The sequence below is a fragment of the Rhinopithecus bieti genome, unplaced genomic scaffold, assembly GCF_001698545.2.
Source record: "Rhinopithecus bieti isolate Rb0 unplaced genomic scaffold, ASM169854v2 scaffold_5942, whole genome shotgun sequence".
NCBI classification, from domain to species: Eukaryota; Metazoa; Chordata; class Mammalia; order Primates; family Cercopithecidae; genus Rhinopithecus; species Rhinopithecus bieti.
The window spans coordinates 120,450-141,557 of NW_016805026.1; the positions used below are offsets into that span (position 1 = coordinate 120,450).

At 35.3% G+C, this 21,108-nt stretch overlaps 1 protein-coding gene across 1 annotated transcript in view; it reads right to left on the reverse strand.

Annotated features, from left to right (window-relative positions):
- Positions 1–509: 509 nt before the first annotated feature.
- KITLG (KIT ligand) overlaps positions 510–21,108 on the reverse strand; it is an 86,723-nt gene continuing 66,124 nt past the window's right edge. Inside the window, exons 6-11 of the mRNA XM_017870940.1 lie at positions 19,814–19,970; positions 19,012–19,095; positions 12,331–12,440; positions 11,615–11,682; positions 10,453–10,529; positions 510–2,285 (exon numbers count right to left, since the gene is read on the reverse strand). Coding sequence (XP_017726429.1) covers positions 10,490–10,529; positions 11,615–11,682; positions 12,331–12,440; positions 19,012–19,095; positions 19,814–19,970 — 459 coding nt within the window. The 3' untranslated portion in view covers positions 510–2,285; positions 10,453–10,489. The remainder of the gene's footprint in view (positions 2,286–10,452; positions 10,530–11,614; positions 11,683–12,330; positions 12,441–19,011; positions 19,096–19,813; positions 19,971–21,108) is intronic.

Genomic DNA, 21,108 nt, shown 5'->3' on the forward strand with positions numbered 1-21,108 from the left:
TACATATTTTTATCTCAAAGCAGAAATGACACAGTTAATGTCCAAGCAGCTAGCATCCAAAATAACGTTCAGCATTTTTCTATTGTTCATGCATTTTATTCAACTTCAGTGTTTTAAAAGTTGGCAATCCATGTAACTTTCAATGGACCAATACATTTAATAAGCAGGACACATCTCCCCTCTCCTACCATGTCAGATTTAATAACTTATTGAATTTGTTTATTTAATTCCATTGATTAAGACCAAGTCCATGAGTGTTAAAATCCAGCTACTAGGTTTGAGGACAAAAGTACATTTATTATACTCTTAAGCACATTAAGCAGCATTTTCATATGCTGAAGCAAACTGAAACCACTGGTTAAATAAATCAAACTACTAGATTGAGACGTATCTATCTTCTCAATCTATACACGACCTATACACATAACTCATATTAATCTCTATTTTCCTGAAAACAATCAATGCCACACACCGAGACAGGACCTATCAGCAATTAAGTTGATCTCTGGTTTTATTACTAATCAAGTGTACCATGGGATATCTGAGGGCCTGAACACCTTAATGCAGCTTCTCAAAGCACCTGGGTTACATCTTAGAGAAATTACTCATATTTAAGGAACCACAGCATATTAGAGAAGAAAGGGACTGTAAGAATCATCTGGGCTCTTTGGTACAAAAAAGAGCAAAGGCCACTTACTGGAGTTGCATCTGGATTAGCTTTGACCAGAAGCTAAAATCTAAATATACTAGAAATTCTTGGACTTTTGAAATGAAAGGAAAGCTAGCAGTTAGTTTTCATGCCCTTGTATGTCACTACACTGAAAACTGTCATCTTATGGTTGTAGAACATGGCAATAATGTTATCACAAAGATTAAGTTAGAATGGAAAGCTTTGGATTCCTTTATGTGTACATTCAAGACATGTTAAAAGAACTTTCATCAAAATAAACCATAAGAAATCATTCTTTGACTTTACTCGGACGTTTTCTTGAATATTAAAAAAACTGGCAAGGGATATTCACATAATGTCTTATAAGTTCTAGTTTAAAAGCACAATGTCCATCTTGGGAATTCCTGCCAAATTCACTCTTAATATGACAAACACTGTCACACATTTTAAATAGCAAACTGACATGCATAACTACATAAAGCTTTCTTTTATTTTAATTCAAAAGCTTAATGAATATAGAGTGTCTGATTTTAAATAAATGGATCCTTTAAACTGATAATGGTGATTATACTATAAATAACTAAAGTTTCCTCATTCCTTGCACTCCAAGTAACCTAGTTTTCAACACCCATATTAGCACGTGGGCTTGGTTTTCTAATGTTAGATACTAAATGTCATAATTTATTTTTATTCTCTCCCATGGTGGAAATTGAAATGGGACCATCTTACATTCAGCATTTTCTCCTAAGTCCCTTTACATAGCTCTGTAATAGTTTTAGAGTATAAACACATCATAACATATTTTGCAAACACAATTTATACACCCCATAGTGGTCAAGGGAAAAGGCAGACTTTCCCAGGATGCCGATGTCCTCCTCAGCAGACTGTTCTGATGTTCGGTGTTCTTAACTTCTTTCTGCGATGACTCTTTTGGAGAGTCTCCCCTCTGCCAAGGCATAATTCAGTACTGGCTCCCTTGCATAAATGGAACCAGGCAACCATTTGCATTTGTTTAGTGGGATATGCGTGAGCATGGTTTACATCAGGAAGAGATCAAAATCAGACCCATATCACTAATCAGTAACTATAAAGCTGACATGCTGCCAACTCCAATCACAGTTCCCACTGCTTTCTACACTGTACAGTGGCTGACACTACTGAGTTTTAAACATTTTTTTTCTAGATCCCTTTGAGAAAAATTGTTACCCCTACTATCCAAGCTAAAATCTACTTGCGAAGACCAGGATAACTACAGGCTGCAGTTTGTATCTGAAGAATAAAGCTAGGTGTTTTGTCAGCAGACATTTCTGGAGCCATGCAAATGGTGCATGCAGTCTGAGACACGTGCTTTCTCTTCCAACATCAGCTGCAAGTTCTAAATGAGACCCAAGTCCTGCAGGTCCTTAAAATAGAGTCCTGCTCCATGCAAGTTCTTCTTTATAGATGATTAATTCAGTGCCAGTTTCACAGTAAAACATTCTGTTCCAATTTCTGAATCATCCATATAAAGTCATGGGTAGCAAGAACAGAAAAAGATGTGGTCTGTCACTCCAGACAGAATATGAATTTGTTTAAAGCTGCTTCATTTATGAAGCAAACATGAACTGTTACCAGCCTAGAAAGGAAGGAAACAAAAAGAGAGATTATGATGTATCTGCCTTCTGCCTTTTTAAAAATCTCAGTAGCTGAAATCATATATGACCACAGAATGAGTAACAGATTTACAATGTATGCTTCACTTACATAGCATAAAAGAACTTGATAAATGTTTTCTTAGATGCAGTGATCAGTCATTTTCTATGATCTCCCCGGTAACACATTATATGAAGCAATCTTACTTATTGTTTATTATCTATGTCCTCCCATTAAAATATAAGCTCCATGAGGGCAGGGAGCTTCTCTATCTCTTTTACCGCTGTACTTCCACTCTTATAACAATGCCTGGCACTTAACAGATTCTCAATAAATATTTCACTCTGTAACTTTCATACCTCCTGACATTCTACCAATGATCTCAGTTTGTGATAATACAATTATCAACCTAGTTAGCTTTGAATTTCTCTAGCAAGACTATAAAAGGTAGTAGATGGGGGTGAAGGGAGAAGGATTCATGAACAAAGAAGTGTCTGGAGAGTGGAGACCAGAGAAGTGGAGATAGATGGAGTAGCATGAAAGAGATCCCTAGGACAGGTGGAGAAGCTGGTCAGTGGCCACCAACAAGTAATAGCCTCACATGGCCACTGAGCCACTCTAGTATCTTGACTTATCTAGTTAGGTTCTAGCAATCATTTCTCCCAGCTGAGGAAATAGCAGCAGAAAGACTTCATCCAATACTTCCAGCCAAAAAAAGAAAGACTGAAATCTTGGCACCACATCCCAACAAAGCCTCTGTGGAAGGTTCATTTGGCCTCGGTGTAGCTTATTGTACTTGTTGAAGCATGAAAGCCATATTTTGTTTTAGTTCTTCAGTACTTGTGTTAATCTACTAGCTTTCAGATGTTTCAACTTTCCAGTAAAGTATTTGAATTTCTTCTCTACTTAAAAAAAATATATATAGATGGTATCATCCCATCTTCAATCACAATATCTAAATAAACGTGTTTTGCATTTCTCATCTTCTTTGCTTAATCTCTTTCACTACTTTTGTCCTTGTTTATCAACCCAGCATCACAGATCACTGTTTTTAAAGTATTGAGATCATTACACAGATTAGCCATAAAATTCCATAGTGTAATAAGAATTGCAATATTTTCCCAGTTTCTCTAAATGTAATATATTAAAAACTGTCTTATACAATTTAACAAACAGAGAACTCTAGAAGCTAGACAACCTGTATTTAGGAAATCAGAATTAAATCTAGAACAAAAATTAATAGATACTAAGATAAAACTTCAGAAATCCAAAATATATAGAAAATATTTTAAAAGCATGGTTAGAAAGCAAAAGGGAACCACAAAAAGCAAAAGAATGTATTTTTTAAAGGTATAAATAATTTGAAACACAAAGCTGAATGTAGAGAATTAAATGTAGGACGGGCATGGTGGCTCACGCCTGTAATCCCAGCACTTTGGGAGGCTGAGGTAGGCGGATCACCTGAAGTCAGGAGTTTGAGCCCAGCCTAGCCAACATGGTGAAACCCTGTCTCTACTAAAAATACAAAAATTAGCTGGGTGTGATAGTACACACCTGTAGTTCCAGCTACACAGGGGCTGAGGCACAAAACCCCTTCAACCCAGGAGGCGGAGGTTGCAGTGAGCTGAGATCACACCACTACCACTGCACTGCACTCCAGCCTGGGCTACAGAGCAAGACTCTCTCTCAAAAAAAAAAAAAAAAAAAAAGCGAGAGCAAGATAATTATATGTAGAGAAGATTGGAAATCTATTTTTGATTTTGTCCCTGGGTCACTTAGCAAAGAAAATAAACTTAAAGACTGACACCTGTTTTCCCATAGAACAAAACTACAATTTTTATAATGATAACCTGGGTCTTGCAAGAACCCTTGTGAAATAAGAAGAGTAAATTTACCATTAACCCTCATTACACATGAAAAACCAAAGTTTAAAAGACATGAACTGGTTAACTGATATAAACTCATCTAGTATTATACACCAAAGCGTCAAGGCTTAAACGCAAGTCTAATCCCTTCTAATCATCTGCTTTACAATCTATCTACAGAAACCAAACTTCCAAAGCGTTGGAAAAGTCTTAGGAAATATCTGGCAAAGAATCACAGATCTTGCCATTTGGTAACCAACCATTCCCAAACCTTGAGGCCTAAATTTCCAAGCTTGACTTGAAATTGTCCTTTATTCCAATTCTAAGATTTATTTTCTTCCCCCTTAGCTCAGATATACAGGAAATTTTGTTTGTATTTCTTTGGTAAACCTCTCCACAATCAAACCCATGCTATTTACTATTAACCACACTGGGCCATTTCTGTGACGAAGCCATTTTTCTTTCAAGGTCTCAAATAAGATTCTTTGCAGATAACTCTCAAATTGCAAATCTATTCTTTCCAGGCCTGACTGTTATCTGAAGTTCCAGTCTAACATATTTGGCCACTGATCAGTTTCAATAATATTTACCAACAGCTTCTTCTGCTGATTTCACATTTCCTGTTAATGCCACCACACTCTGGTAAGTCCCATAGTCTACCTGTGATGACAAGTCTCACATCTCATTAGTAACTAGGATTTGTTGATTCTTTTACTGCAATGTCTTCAAATGGTCTATGCTTTCTCATTTCCTGGCCCTGATGCTAATTCTGTTGTCATTCTCTCTCACATCTTATTTGAAGACTGGCCTGGTAAGTGGACTCCATTTCTCTAGTTAACCATTCCCATACATCTTGCCATACCAACAACGAATTCGTTTTCCCACACTTCTGCTTTGATTGTCACCCACATCTTTCTTACAGCATTTTATCCCAATAGCTCCCTATGTGACACAAGCTTATATTTTAAGCTCCATTCCTGGAATTCAAACCCTTTCTCAAACTGATGCTCACCCTTTCTTCTCAGCATGTTAACTCTTTATATGTGACTTCCACTGAAATCCAACTGTCCAAACTGACCCTTGAACATAGTTTTTTACTTTGGGACTTTCCTGACTTAGTTTATGCCGTGTGCTCTGTACAGATGCTACCTCCATCACTTACAAAGTGAAGCTTTTCTCCTATTGTTAGTGATTTCTCTCTCCTTTCAAAAACAGGTAATTGTATTTGGGTGTGCCTAATTCTAAGATGTCATCCATGCCAGTATCTGGAACTGTGTTGAATTCACAACTTGTAGGACCATATGCAGAGGCCTGGACTTTGATCAAAGTAACTTTGTAAACTTTTAGTTCACTTTTAAAAATTGGTTATTATGTATATGTCTGATTTCCTTTTGTAGGCTATAAACAATCTGAGGACACAATGAAGTTATATTAAGCTTTGCATCCATCAATGCACCTACTAGAGTTTGTTGGAATCACATTTGTGGGAAGAGTAAAGAGCAAAAGTTTCCTGTAATGTATTAACCTAAATAAAGCTTTTAATATAATGTATCTGTTTTATTTATTTATCTTAATCTTTGCTATACACAACCCAATATGAGAAAGGTTTTTGTAGGATGCTGCTATGGATACGTGGCATAAGCTATGTGACCAAGTAAATTTTTCACTTTTCACATAGCTATTCTCATGCATGGTGTCAAAAAAACACAACTTCAGTTAATTTTTTATTTTTATATTTTGAGACCAGGCCTTACTCCATCATCCAGGTTGGAATGCTGTGATTTGATCATGGCTTACTATAGCCTTAACCTCTCGGGCTTAGGCAATCCTCCTGCCTCAACCTCCTGAGTAGCTGAGACCACAGGTGCACACCACCATGCCCACCCAATTTTTAAATTATTTGTAGAGATGGGGTCTCCCTATGTTACCCAGGCTGGTCTCAAACTCCTGGGCTCAAGTGATCCTCCCACCTCAGCCCCCCGAGGTACTGCGATAACAGGCATGAGCCACCACTCCTGGCATATTTTTTCCTAGGTGCAACTTTTTTGTTGTTTTTTCTAGTTCAATACATTCCTTCCATGTTTGTTCCTTGTATTTAAGATATTAAACCCTCCTTCTTTTCATTTCCCAATTATAGGTTATTTCTTTCAGAGAACTAGCCCATATGTTCTCTATTCTAGTGTTCCAATATTTGTCTTGATTTAATTTGTTTCAGTTGGTGAAACTTCCATTTCAGGGAGAAATCCTTGCCATAAACCTGAGTCACTCCTTGTATTTTCCCCTTCCTTGCTAACCAAGAAAATGATTATAATCCAAATTATATCTATTTTTAAATGTATAATTGCAACTCCACATTTTATTTCTATCTTGGTATTTTTTACTACAGTTACTCTTATTTTTTAGAAGATTTTCTCTCCTACCACATCATAGTTTGGTCTCCCAGACTTTCCCTCTACTACACACCTGTCTAGGCCCAGACTTTCCCTCTACTACACACCTATGTAGGAGCTAGACTTAAGAGTTCCTTGGAGGGTTTCCCATCTCTGTTAGTATGAGGCCAAATGTAAGGGTTTACTTCATATAATGGGTGGTCAATAGATGATTACAAATGATATACACTGATTTTTACTTTGGGGTTTTCAGATTCTTGATGATGAACTGGCCCTTTTCTCCCTCTTTCCCTACTTTTCTCTCAGCATTTGAATTCTTATGTACTCATACACACATACAAGTTTATTTCTGTTTTTATCTTCATATGTTTTATTCTCATGTTATTGTAATTCTGAGATATTCATTCATCTTTCCATTAATTTATTCAACAAATAGTTATTCATCATTTATATGTGCACAGTATAAGTGACATTGTTTAGTGGGGCTCCAAAATTAAATGAAGAAAAAAGAAATCCTGCCCCCTAAGAGCTTATGGTTTTGAAAAGGGCACAAAATGTTCATTTAAGTGACTGTGATGTCCTACCAAGGGTCATATGAAATCTATTTAGAGGGCCACAAATAGAGATTATTTTCATTTGGGAAGTCAGCTTTTTGTAGGTGGTAGTATGTGACCCGAGCCTTGGCAGAGCTTTGCAGAGATGATGAGTAAGGCACTTTATGAAGGAGAATGAGTCATGTTTTCATTCATTCTGTGATCTATTTCCCATTGACTACTCAATAAGTGAGCTGGGTTTTTTTTTTTTTTTTTTTTTTTTTCTGGATAATTCTGGCTTCTTTAACCTAGCTAATGTGATTCATTTTATACATGACTAATAATTCATACCTTAAGAAAAATAATTTATTAATTTCCTGTGTGATTATATTCCCTCTTCATATACATACCTTGCTGTCTCATTAATCCAAGCCAATAAATTAAATACACACATTCACACAAAAGATAAAAACAAACCCTACTTCAGAAGAGCAATCTTCTTTGCCATTTGTTTAAACTTTCATTTAGGGCTGAATCACTCACTCAGTCTCTCACTCAACAAACATTTATAGAGAGCCAACAGTGCACAGGTAGCATGTTAGGTGTTGAGGGTACAGCAAGAAACTGAAAGACCCAGCTCTTGTCTTGGAATGTTAACTGAGTATTCAAACATTCATAAGTTGTTTGACTATGGTTGCTTTAAAATACCATCTTTTTTCCTCCTAAACAAGTTTAGGAGGGTTTCCGTATCCTAATCCACTCCCAAATGTCATGGGACAAATGTCATAATTAAAACCACATGATTAAAGACCTGTGTGCCAAAACAGGATCCCAGCAATGCAATCCCAAATCAAACAACAGAGGACATTACTTGAGCATTTAAGACTCAATTAACCATTTAATGTGTGGTTTGTGAATGCTGCTTGAGAGAACTGAAATGGCTGTCAAGAAGAAGAAGAAAAGGAAGGAAAAAAACAAAAAGAAAACAGTGAGTCTCATCTTATGGTTCAAAGGCAAAAAAATGAATTTCTAGGAAAAATCATCATTTCAGCTTGGGAAATATTGCTCCAGAAAATAAAAAGTGGTAAGCAAAGGGTCTATCCATTTACATTATTTGACAGGAAGAATGAGCCTAGAAAGAAGTGGGAATGGGCAGCAGAAAACAGAGGGTGCTATTCATGGTATGGACATGTTAATCAAGAGTATGATTGAAGATAAAAGTGTGTGTAGAATAAAGTATTACAGTGTTAGAGAAATGTGCAACATAATTATATCATGTCATCTTGAGTTGTTAAAAAAATGTTGTTGTATAACCATAAAAGTAAGCTCATACAGGAGGCCAGATACTTTATGACTCAGCTCCACTGAAGAAGATTCAGCCTAGAGATAAATCTCTGAAGCTGGGACAGGGGTTAAAGCTGGAAGGGCAGTTACTTGCAGGGTAAAGAAGGAACTCACTACAGACTATTCTAGGTAATAAAGAGGAGAGTAAATAATGCTTTGACAATGAGGGAATGCACAGAAGAAACAAGGAATTAGAAAGAGAAGAGAATATTTGCATGCCACTGTGGTAAATGCACTCAGGATTCCATGACAGTAACAAAAGTAACAGCCAATTAGCAGAAGCAAAAGTGAGGGACAGCATGAATCAATGCTGATTAAGTTAATGCAGCTGTGGGTCTTCCCGCAACAGTATCTGCAGCAAGGGAGCAGAGAAAGTAGACAGGACAGGAGATAATGATCACCAGTAACTTCTAGTCACATCTTACTCTCCTTTCTCCCACAATCCTTCTGCAGACCCATAAAATCACAGCACGTGTCTGCCATGTGTTTATGCTCAGTGTATCCTGGGCTCTGAACTATTATGATGCATAATTATTACTAGTCATGTGGAAGGTGGCAATTGACCTTGAAAATCTTACTCTCCTGACTGTAAGATATTTGGATGTGTTCTCTTCTTCCTTAAAATGGCAGGGAAACATTCTGGTTTTCTCTTGTTTCAGCATCTAACACATGGGATACCATCATGTTATGGTGGTCACACCTAAATAAAATTGATTCCATATATTTTTATTATATTAGTAATACTTAATTTCAGTCCTAATTTGCTATATTCCCCTTGTCTAATTAATTTTCTGGCCTCAAAAACAGTCCAAGTAAACATACAACTGTTAATTTTTTGTGCATCTCCCATACAAGATGAATCCACTAGTCAGGACAAACACTGTTTACCTTTCAAAACTGGAGAATACACAATGAATTAGATATGCACATTTCAATTATGTAACAACTTCAGCCAACATACTGACATCTGCTTGATAGACCACTTACTAATGAAGTTTGTTTATAAATTTCGGCATCTCATATGCTTTATAGTTCTTGCTAAATACTTCAGCTTGAATTAAAATTTTTACAATCTACCCATCTGACAAAGGGTTAATATCCAGAATCTACAAAGGATTTAAACAAATTTACAAGAAAAAAATCAAACAATCCCGTCAAAAAGTGGGTAAAGGATATGAACAGACACTTCTCAAAAGAAAATATTTATGCAACCAACAGGCACATGAAAAAATGCTCATCATCACTGGCCATCAGAGAAATGCAAATCAAAACCACAATGAGATACCATCTCACACCAGTTAGAATGATGATCATTAAAAGTCAGGAAACAACAGGTGCTAGAGAGGATGTGGAGAAATAGGAACACTTCCACACTGTTGGTGGGACTGTAAACTAGTTCAACCATTGTGAGAGACAGTGTGTTGATTCCTCAAGGATCTAGAACTAGAAATACCATTTGACCCAGCCATTCCATTTCTGGGTATATACCCAAAGGATTATAAATCATGCTGCTATGAAGACACATGCACACATATGTTTACTGTGGCACTATTAACAATAGCAAAGACTTGGAACCAACCCAAAGGTCCATCAATAATACATTGGTTAAAGAAAATGTGGCACATATACACCATGGAATACTATGCAGCTGCAAAAAAGGATGAGTTCATGTCCTTTATAGCAACATGGATGAAGCTGGAAACCATCATTCTGAGCAAACTATCTCAAGGACAGAAAACCAAACATCGCATGTTCTCACTCATAGGTGGGAATTGAACAATAAGAACACTTGGACACAGGGCGGGGAACATCACACCCTGGGGCCTGTCATGGGGTGGGGGGGAGAGGGGCGGGATAGCATTAGGATATATACCTAATGTAAATGACGAGTTAATGGGTGTAGCACACCAACATGGCACATGTATACATATGTAACAAACCTGCACTTTGTGCACATGTACCCTAGAACTTAAAGAATATAAAAAAAAAGAAAAAAAAAGGAAAGTAAAAAATCTTACCAATATACGAAAGTAACAGTGTTGATACAAGTCACAATTACACTTCTTGAAACTCTCTCTCTTTCTCTTGCAACATACTGAAAAACAAAACAAACAAAAACATGCTTATTTGCTCTTAGTCAGAGATTCTGAGGTACATCATGACCTGGGCATTGTAAAAGGCAGCTTTTCTGTAAATACAGTAGCAGAAGATTGCAAAATTTAATGGGGAGCTTACCTTCTCATTACTATAGGGAAGAGGGAAGACTTCATTTGTCTTAAGGTAGTCTTTCAAAGTAGTTAAAACATTTCTTTCTCTGTATATGCGTATATACACACCAAACATGCCTATATACATTTCATATGTGTCTGTGTATACAAATAGGCATGACATGAGAGAAAGCAACACACCAAATGAAAATTATAATCAAAGGTAAGGAAACATATGAGCACTGGGCAGTATAGGGTAAGGTGAAAGAGTAACAAGAGCCAGCTACAGTGAATGGAAAGTCATCTTACAGCAAATTTTGCATTTGGCTTTACAGAAAACAAAGAGCATGCTGACAAAAGTTAAGGGCTCTGAAAGCCAGAGTAAAATAAAAGATATATTAAATATACAAGAGAAAATCACTGAACGTATTTCGAATAAGAAGTCACACTATGAAACAGTTTTTACAGAAGAGTGTGACTAAAGGTTGAGTTTAGAAGGGCTAAAGAAAAGACCAGAGGCAGCAACTCATGAGATCATAAAGATGTCAATGATGATAATGCTTCCTACCAAAAGAAGAACTAAGCTTAGGAAGAGGCTCTGAGAACTGAATCAGTATGTTTTGATAAAAAGTGTGGAAAAGAAAGAACATGAGCAAATATGCCTCCAGAGCTCCACAACTAGGAGTCTGAGAAGATTCTGCTGCCTTACTTAAATAAGAAAGCAGAGGTAACCCCTTTATAAACCCTAAGAAGGGTCATGAAAACAATTATGTGAAGGTATTCTACAGGTAAATGGAGATGCAGCATTGAAGAGAGAGTGAGACATCAGAAACATGGATAAAGAGTTGGGACTCACTGGTTAGGATCTACTATGATGAATGAAGGACTTCTTAAAGACATTATGGGCATGTACACAGTGTGTGAAATGGCAATGCCATGCTTGATTAGGCACACATTTAGCAAAACAAAATACCTTATCTCATTATCCTCTTCATTAATTTGTATATTTTCAACTGCCCTTGTAAGACTTGGCTGTCTCTTCTGGAAAAAGAAGAAACACACATGCTGTAAAACGATCAATGAATGGTCTAACATTTAAGAGGTAAGTGGATTCCACTTTTATCTTTTATGTCAATAACTCCAATAACAGTTTTTTTCAGCATGTAGCACGCAAAATGTTTTTGTAATAAAAAATTACGAGAGTTGCATGGTACCATCAACTCAACATTTTAGGATGTTGGGGATAAAGAGTAATAAAGAAGTTGACATTTAATCAAATTCAAAAGACATTTCAAGAAGCTGAATCACAATGATTTTTGCACATTTTAAAATTTTAGACAGGCTTCAATAAGAAGAGAACAAAAGAGTAGAAATCCAAAAATAGCAGATAATACAAATGACATTTCTATTTATCTTTTAAGTATATCATATGATTTTTGGCAGATCTTCCTTTTCATATTTAGTTCAGGCTATTAACACTAGTTCCTAATTCTTAAGTGTGAATAATCAGCTAGAGGGATTGTCGCCAGATGTAATAAGAAATGGGAAACTTTCTAAAATTTAAATTTTGTTTAGATTATAAACTAAGGTGGAATTCACTGTTTTCGTAATGGATCATTTTTTGAGAAAAAAAGATTAATAATTTATGTAAACATAGCATATTAAAAAAAAAGGAATGGCAACACTTACCTTCCAGTATAAGGCTCCAAAAGCAAAGCCAATTATAAGAGAAAAGAATGCTGGCAATGCCATGGCTGCCCAGTGTAGGCTGGAGTCTCCAGGGGGATTTTTGGCCTTCCCTATAATTTAAAGAACACAGTGATGAATACAGCATATCCATCCTAGAAGTTTTGCTCTTATGCTGTGGTTGTTTTTAACTGTTTCTGTAACACATTCTGGACCTATATCTGTTTAAAGTATTCAAAAGATTGATTTTTCTGCTGAATATTGCTTTTGCAAGGCAATATAAGTCCATGTAATCTCCAAAAGATGAATGCATTAAAAAAGAAAGAAATCACAGAGACAGAAAGAAATCTGGCTTGGGTAATTCTGACACATATGGAACACAGACAATGTATTTCTGCGGGGGGGGGGGATGACTTACACTATCAAACAAATCTATCTCTCATGCCTTTATCTTGGTGTTTGGCTACGTTGGGTCAGCCAGATGTCCCAGAATCAAGGCAGCCAAACACCATGTTCTTCCTGTTCTATACAAAGACCAAACCTAAGTCTTGAAATTCACCACTCAGACCAAAGGAAAGACCAGACTCAAAAGCAAAAAAGCAGCTTACTAAAGAGGGAGATGTTCTGGAATTCGCTACATAAAACCTTTCTCAGTCAGAAGGATAGCATCTAAGGAAGGGGCTTCAAACAAAGCTGTGTGGGAGACCTCACTAAGTAAAGCAAACTTGCTCTCTGAGAGTGTGGTGACTACCATGTTGACAGTTCCATCCCTAAGACTATGAGCCAAGATGCAATCCTGGAATCTGACTAAGACACAGCAGCAATCTTCCTGCAGGAGAGAGGGAGGGAGAAAAACAGCAAAGACTAGGTGGTGGGGCGGCAGTGCGGGGGAGGGTTAGGGGAAGCGCCCATAGATTACTGAGCTTCACATCCTATAGAGGTCAATGTTACCTCACTTTTTTTATTTCACTTGTTCATGCGTGGGGCTTAAGAACCAGGTCTTCAGTCCATCAGGGATACTACTGTCCCTCTTGCAGGTAGACAAAAAGAACTTTATCAGAAGAGATTTGCTTAGACCTCCAGGGAATGACTTTCAATACTTTCCACTGCAGCTATCCAGTAGGAATCAATGAGATTTGAATTGTATGCCTCAAGGCCCAAATGAAGGGTATTTGGGGACAAAGCTTAAGCTGACAACAAAGTTTTGATTTTATGCAAAGATAGCCTGCAGAGAATATGTGTGGAGAGGAAGCTCATCTGGGCAGGATTTGAGTAATCCCAAACTCCTGGGTTATTACCATATTAATTATATCTCCTTATTACCAAAACTATCCACTGTCCAGAAATCTTGGGAACTGACTTGTTTCATTTGACTAATAATAACCAACATCTGTAGACATATAGAACACAAAGAATTGTGCTATAATTTTGCTGAACTTCTTTTTAGAGTAAGCATTTTTAGGAGCACCACACCTGTGACATGGTTATCTTGGTGTTTATGAAACAATCAAATGAGTATTCTTCCTTGATTCAGATCTGGGGCTCACTAAAGGTTCAACATAATTACTGATCCAAAGTCTTATTGCATCTCATTATTCTAGTACTTAATGATGAACTCTTACAAGACATCAGGTATGTCTCCAAGAACACACATACTAACTCACTTAAAACTCACAGAAACTCTGTGAAGGAGGTATTATGATCTTCTATTTGACCAAAGAGTCAACAGAGTTTAACTTGACTGGTATATAAGTCCAGGAAGGTTGAGTCAAGACTATTTCTAGAAGATGTATAAGGTAATATCAAAGTTAGGATTTCTTTCTCTATCATTTAGGTACTGTCTGCAAGGATCTCAAACATAAACATCTTTTAAACATTCTCTTTACTTATCATAAAGGATATTACTGTTATGCTATAAATGTAATTTCCTTTGGATAACTAGTAGGTTTGTATGTTATTCCATTATCCCATGACTTTTCCTTACACACTCACATCTCTGTAATAAGTTTTCATATGCCCTGGTCCTCTGACATGGCCAGCTTTTGAGTTATCCCTGAAAACTAGCATGCTTTCTTCAAATTTCCCTAACCCTTCTCCCAAAAAACAGTCTTACTCCCTTTGTGCTACAACTAAAAACATTTACATAATTCTATTATGATACATATTATGTACTGTACTATGAGTATTTCCATCTGTTTCTCTTAGAATGTGAGCACCACAAAATCTTGTCTTGTGCATAGGTATCTAAGTGGCATATTCATGAGTGACATCACCTAGCTAAAAGTTGCTGACAATGCAAGACTCAAAATTTTTTAAAAAGAAAGAAAAAGGAAACAATGAACAAAAAAGAAGGTTGTCCATTCATCTTGCAATTTAAAAAGTAATCTCTAATTCAGAGGCACGGGATTAAATAGTTATTTTATATTTAGTTTATCTTTTAAAATCAGTAGGAAAGACTTTTGCTTCCAAACACAATGGTAGCAGACTAGCCTTTCCAACCTAAGTAATTATAATTCTGGACAAATTATGAGGCAACTCTGAAAGAAATTAGGAACAGCAGCACAAATGTGTAATTCGTGAGACAGGGAATCCACACTATGTGAGGCTCATGTTTGCCCTGGCTTTTGGCTTTCAGCTCTCCTGTCTGGGGTGCACTTTCAGATTGAGGTGTGGAAGACAGAGTCCAAGCAAGAATCAATGGCCTCACTAAGGTAGGGAGTCAAAGATTGAAATTCAGGGCTGCTGGTGAGGCTGGGGTTTCTAGATCTCGGTTATTTCAAAGAAGGGAGCTGAGCAAAGAAGGAGCATCAGAAATCTCTAGATGAATCTCCTTAAGTTATTGGTCCAATAATAAGCTGTATACGCACCAGTAGAGATGTCACAAAACCTGACTAAAAAATAAAATAACAGCAACAACAAAAACAAAACAAAACAAAACCAAACCTTTGGGAAGCTATAATATTAACAGAGACCTTAGCAGTCACAGAACAATGGTGGACAAAGTTGTTGTGACAAGCAATATTGGAGAGATTTTCTGAGTACTTTAGAGGTATCTCAGATATTCTATGCCTTAGGAATAAGGCTACTTTCGCTTGTACCCAAGAAAGTTTAAAAACAAGGCTGGGAGAAAAGATAAACCTCATCTGCTAGTATTCGAACCTCTTACCAAAACACAATTCAATAGCCTCTAAAGAAATGCTATAGAATCTGAAAGATATGCAACAGCATAGAATTCATAATATTCAGCATTTAAACAATCACTAACCGTTTAAAAAGAAATGTGACCCCTAATCAGGGAGGAAGAAGTCAATAGACATCAACTCTGGGATGATCTACGTGTTGAAATTTGGAGACAAGAACTTTAGAGCAGCTATGATCATTATGCTTAAAAAGAATTTTTTTCATAATGAGTATGCAGATGGAAAATTCTAGCAGACAAATATAAAATACATTAAAAAATTAACTGGACATTCTAGAAGACAAAATATAAATTTATAAATAAAATAATTCACTGGATGAAAAATTCAGCAGATCAGAGATGGTAGAAGAAAAGGGCAATGAACTTGAAAGCAGACAAGTAGAAATTACTCAGAAGAACAGAGAGAAAAGAGGATAAATAAATGAATAAAACTTCTGTGACCTATGACACACTGGCAAACTGCTAACATATATGCAAGTAGTATCTCAGAAAGAGAGAAGAGATAAAATAGATTTAAAAAATTGAAAAAATTATGGTTATTCTTTCACCAAATTTCAGAGAAAACAAATTTATGTATCCAAAAGCTTGACAAATCTCAAGAAAGATAAATACAAAGAAAACCACTCTTAGGCATATTCTAGTTTAAAAGGAGAACACTTTGAAAGAAGGCAGAGGAAGAAACAACCCAGTACATGCAGGGAAAAAATAAGACAAATGGTGGCTACTTTTTTTTTTTTTTTCCAGAAACAGTATCTGCAGGAACACAATAGAGTGATATTTTAAAAGACTAAAAGAAAAAAAAAATCCTGTTTACCCAGACTTCAATATCTAGTAAAAGTACCTGCTACATGCAAGACAAAAAAACATATTTTACAATTAAAAGAAAAAAGAATTTGCTGCCAGCAGATCTGTATTGTAAGAGATGCCAACGAATGTTTTTCAGCTTGAAGGAAATTAATACCAAATGGAAACTTGGACTGACAAGAGGGAATGAAGGGTACAGGAAATAAATACGCAGGTTAATATAAAAGACAATATATTTCTTCTTCTCTTACTTTAAAATACGTATGACAGTTCAAAGCAATAATTGAACTGCATTGTGTATTGTAGACTGTATTGTGAAATTTATAACTGATGTAGATATGTTAATGTATGTCAATGATGACACAAAAGATGGGTATGGGTAAGTAAAACTATCCTGTTTCGAGGTTCTTGTATTTTTTTCTCAAGTGCTACAATAGTAACTCTAAGTAGAAGATTATAAGTTAAAGTATATACTTTAATTCCCCAAATAATCACAACATAATGCAAAAGGGTACTGTTTAAAAGCCAACAGTAATTAAAATTAAACACTAGAAAAAAATTAAGTAGCCCACAAAAAGAGTGAGAAATAAGGAACGAAAGATCAATACACAAATGAGACAGGTAAAAAACAAATAAGAAAATGGTGGATTAAAATCCAACTATACGGATGATGTATTACATAGAAATGGATGAAACACTCTAATTAACAATCAGAGACACACTAAATAAAATAGTGAAACCCAAGTGTATGTTGTCTACCAGAAATGTACTTTAAAAATAAAGACAATAGACTGAAAATAAAGGAAAATCAAACATATACCATGAAAACAGTGAGCATAAGAAAGACTTGCTCTAGTAATATCAGATAAAATACACTTCAAGCCAAAGAGCACTATCAGAGATAGAGAGATATTTCAGTAAGATTAAAAGGTCAATTAAACAGGGAAGATCTAACAACAATCAATGTATAAGCCCATAATAATAAAGCTTCAAAATATATGAAGCAAAAAACCCAAAACCAAAAGGAAAATCAGACAAATCCATAAACAAAAGTAAACATTTTCAATTCTCCTTTCATAATAAATAAAAATTAGATACAATGTTTAATAAGGAAGAGAAGATATAAACAACACTGTCAACCATTTTGGCCAAATTTGAGTGCTGCATTCAATAGTTAAATAATAAACACAAAATAGTTTCAGTAGATTTCAAAAAAATTATAGAGTATGTTTTCTGACAACAAAATTCATAAACCAGTAACAACAAGATACATAGGAAAACCTCAAACTTTTTGACATCAAACAACTCACTTTTATATTATCCGTGAATCAAAGAAGAAATAACAATTAACAAATATTTAGAAAATAATAAAATCACAACATAAAATGGGTGAGGTGCAGCTAAAGCAGTGTATATAAGAAAATTTATACATCTAAGTGCTTGTAATTAGCAAAATAGTTTAAAATCAATGATCTAATTTTCCACTTTGAAAGGCTAGAAAAAGCGGAGTAAATGAAACACAAAGCAAATGGAAGGAAATAATAAAGATTAGAAATCAATGAACTGTAAGCAGAGAATTTAAGAAGACAGAGTTGCTTCTTTGAAAATTTAATAAAATCCATAGTTAGTAAGAAAGCCCTTAATTGACTAACACACTACGGCCCTCTAAAGAGGGCCGTAGTCCCTTTTTGACACTTTCAGAACTGATATGTAATTTAGAATTTTAGGTTTTAGAAGATTCTGTCCTGCAAATAATGTATAACATATACTATCCCCAATGAATCCTGGGTAGCATCCTGTAATCAAATAAATTAATATTTCATTAGTAAAATATATATTCACTTTTAGAAAGAAAATCGCTGCAGGTCAGGTTTTGGTGGCAACAAATTCCAAAATAAGTAAATTGCATTTTGGAGGTTTTTTTAAAAAAACATTTTGCATTGTAACAAGCTATTATGAATTAGTAATAAATTGCTACTTAGTTTCATGGACAGGTCTTCTAAGTCCCTGAACAAATGACAGTGCCCCATTTGTAAGTCTTAAGGGATGACCTTTTTAGCTTAGATCACAAGATGATGTTTTTTCTTCCCGCACCTTCCATGAGGCCAGAGAGTATTCAGTAAATACAATAACCTTTATAATGACCTTTGCCTGGATTTTAAAAGAAAACTGGGTTCTTGGCCAAAGAGGACAGACATTTCAGAAAAATAAGTCTATTGTTGTCAAACATATAATTCTGTAGTAAAATAACAAAATCATCAAATTTCAAAATGCACAATAGTAAATACTGATACACACAAAACAGAAAATATCTTTGGAATTCTATACGACCAGCATTTATACACTCAATTTTAAACTTCTGTTTTTGTCAGGCACATTCCACACAGAATATATTTTAATGATTCAACAAAAAGCATAAATCATATTTCTAAAATGAATTTTATGTCTTATTTAAAATAACCTTAGCAGAAAATTTATTGGCCTAATTCTCTAAACATTATCTCCAGCTCTAGGGAAATTCAACTCTACAAACTTAAGTCTCAGGAAAGCCGTAAAAGGAATAACAGTAACAGAACAGTATCAATAGTAATAAGCGTAGAAGTTTCCTTGAAAGCCCATGCAATACTCCTATAGGTGCTAATTGGAGCCATGCATGCATTAAATCAGATATATGTACTTACTATTACTGCTACTGCTGTCATTCCTAAGGGAGCTGGCTGCAACAGGGGGTAACATAAATGGTTTTGTGACACTGACTCTGGAATCTAAATAGAAAGCAATAATGTGTCAGTGTTATATGGTGATTTGTATGACTTGTAGAGTCCCTGAAAGGTGAAGTGTAATACCAGATTACTTGTCAGGTCTGCTTCCCAAATCTAGAGTATTCAGCTCTTATTTATTTCATACTGGGTCCTGCTATTCTATTTTACTAAGAAATTCACCACTGTCACCTTGTAGAACAAATACTTATTGAATAAATATGTTAATAAATACAAATAATGACACATTGATGGTAATTTCTTATTAAAAAAGAAAGCCACGAATCCAGGTTTGTATTACAGAGACCCAGTAAAGGGAAAAGAGAGTCTCAATACAGAGTAACTGGGGAGGATCAGAATTTGTGACTTCAGAATTAGATCCTTAAGAAAAAAATTTGAGAAGGAACATTAAGTAGACTGGAGGTACAGAATAATATAATTGTAATTACTGGTAAATATTAGATGAGAAAAGGTATGAGTGGCAATCTCATATATTGTTTACTCACAAACAGCTCACTAATTTGAAATTGATGAATATTCCTTTGGCTTGGAAACCAAAAAATCTACAATCATTAGTTTCTTCTGTGCTATTGATATTTGCTTTTTTATTAGACATACATGCACATTATCTTGCTACAGGTAAACACAGAGGTAGATTCTTACTATATAGGGAAGATTTAAGTTTGTTGTTTACATTTGAACTGGAAATGCTTACATGCCTTACCTTTCTCAGGACTTAATGTCGAAGAAATCACACAATCACTAGTTTCAGATGCCACTACAAAGTCCTTGAAGGCATCAATGGATCTATTAAAAATTCTAAAGAATTCTTCAGGAGTAAAGAGCCTGGGTTCTGGGCTCTTGAATGATTTTTTTAGACCCTAGGACAACAAAAAAAATTAGGATTACATTTTTCAAATAGTCTTTAGACTTAACAGGTCAAGATAGTGGACTATAAATATGTCCTTCAAAGATTAAAGTATTTGGACTCTTACAACTAGCACTTTTAGATGGCTGTTTCAATGTATGTAATCCAAATTGGTAATGTAGGGTAGTGATCTCAGTGGGATCACAAGTTGAATCTGGGGCAGTGAACACAATGTCATGGCAAATAACAATAATAATAATAATCTTAAAAACAAACTGGGGATATTTTCTTTAGAGATGCTTATTAAAACATGAGGTTTTATTTTAAAAGACCCCTCCATTACAAGAAATTCTAGTCTTTAGAAAAAAAAGAGACCTCTCCATAATGCATGCTCTAATATCCAAAAATTAGAAAGTCAGATGATACTAAATATTGGCAAGGGAACTATTATATACTGCTGAGATAATGTAACTGGGTACATTTGATATTATCCAGTAAAGTTAGACATGTGCCCCTCCTGTGACTCAGAAATTCCATTCTCAGGTAAATACCCTAGTGAAACTATTGCACATATATACCATCAGACACATAAAAAGGTTTTTTGCAGCAATATCTGTATCACTTATGTCAATCAAAAGAGAGTGGCTTAATAACTAGTGATACATTGAATTAGTGGAGTTCAGTTCAGGAGAAGGTTAACTATAGCTATACGCTTTAGAGTGGATACATCTTCTAAACCTAAAGCTGAGTGAAAGAAGCAAGTCCCAAAATAATAAAAATGGTATGATTAATTGATATAAAATTAATATAAAATTCCCCAAAGCAAATCAAAGCTATGTTGTAGGGATGCATAATGGATTATAAAGAAAAGTAGGTAACTGAAATAAACAACTATCTGTCACTTACTATGGACTATTCTAAGTGTGTTATATAGATTAACTCAATCTCCAAAACAACTGCGAAATATCATCGGTCATCTCCTGGGTTTCCACCAAAGTGTCATGATTAGTAAATGCACATTCTTTGTTGTTTGCAGTGTTCCTCCCAACATCACCATTGACCTAACTCATTTACCTAACTTATCTTTAAGGCTCTAATGCATATGTTATTTCCTTTGTGACAGCTTGTGTGATATATTCTTTTTGTGACCT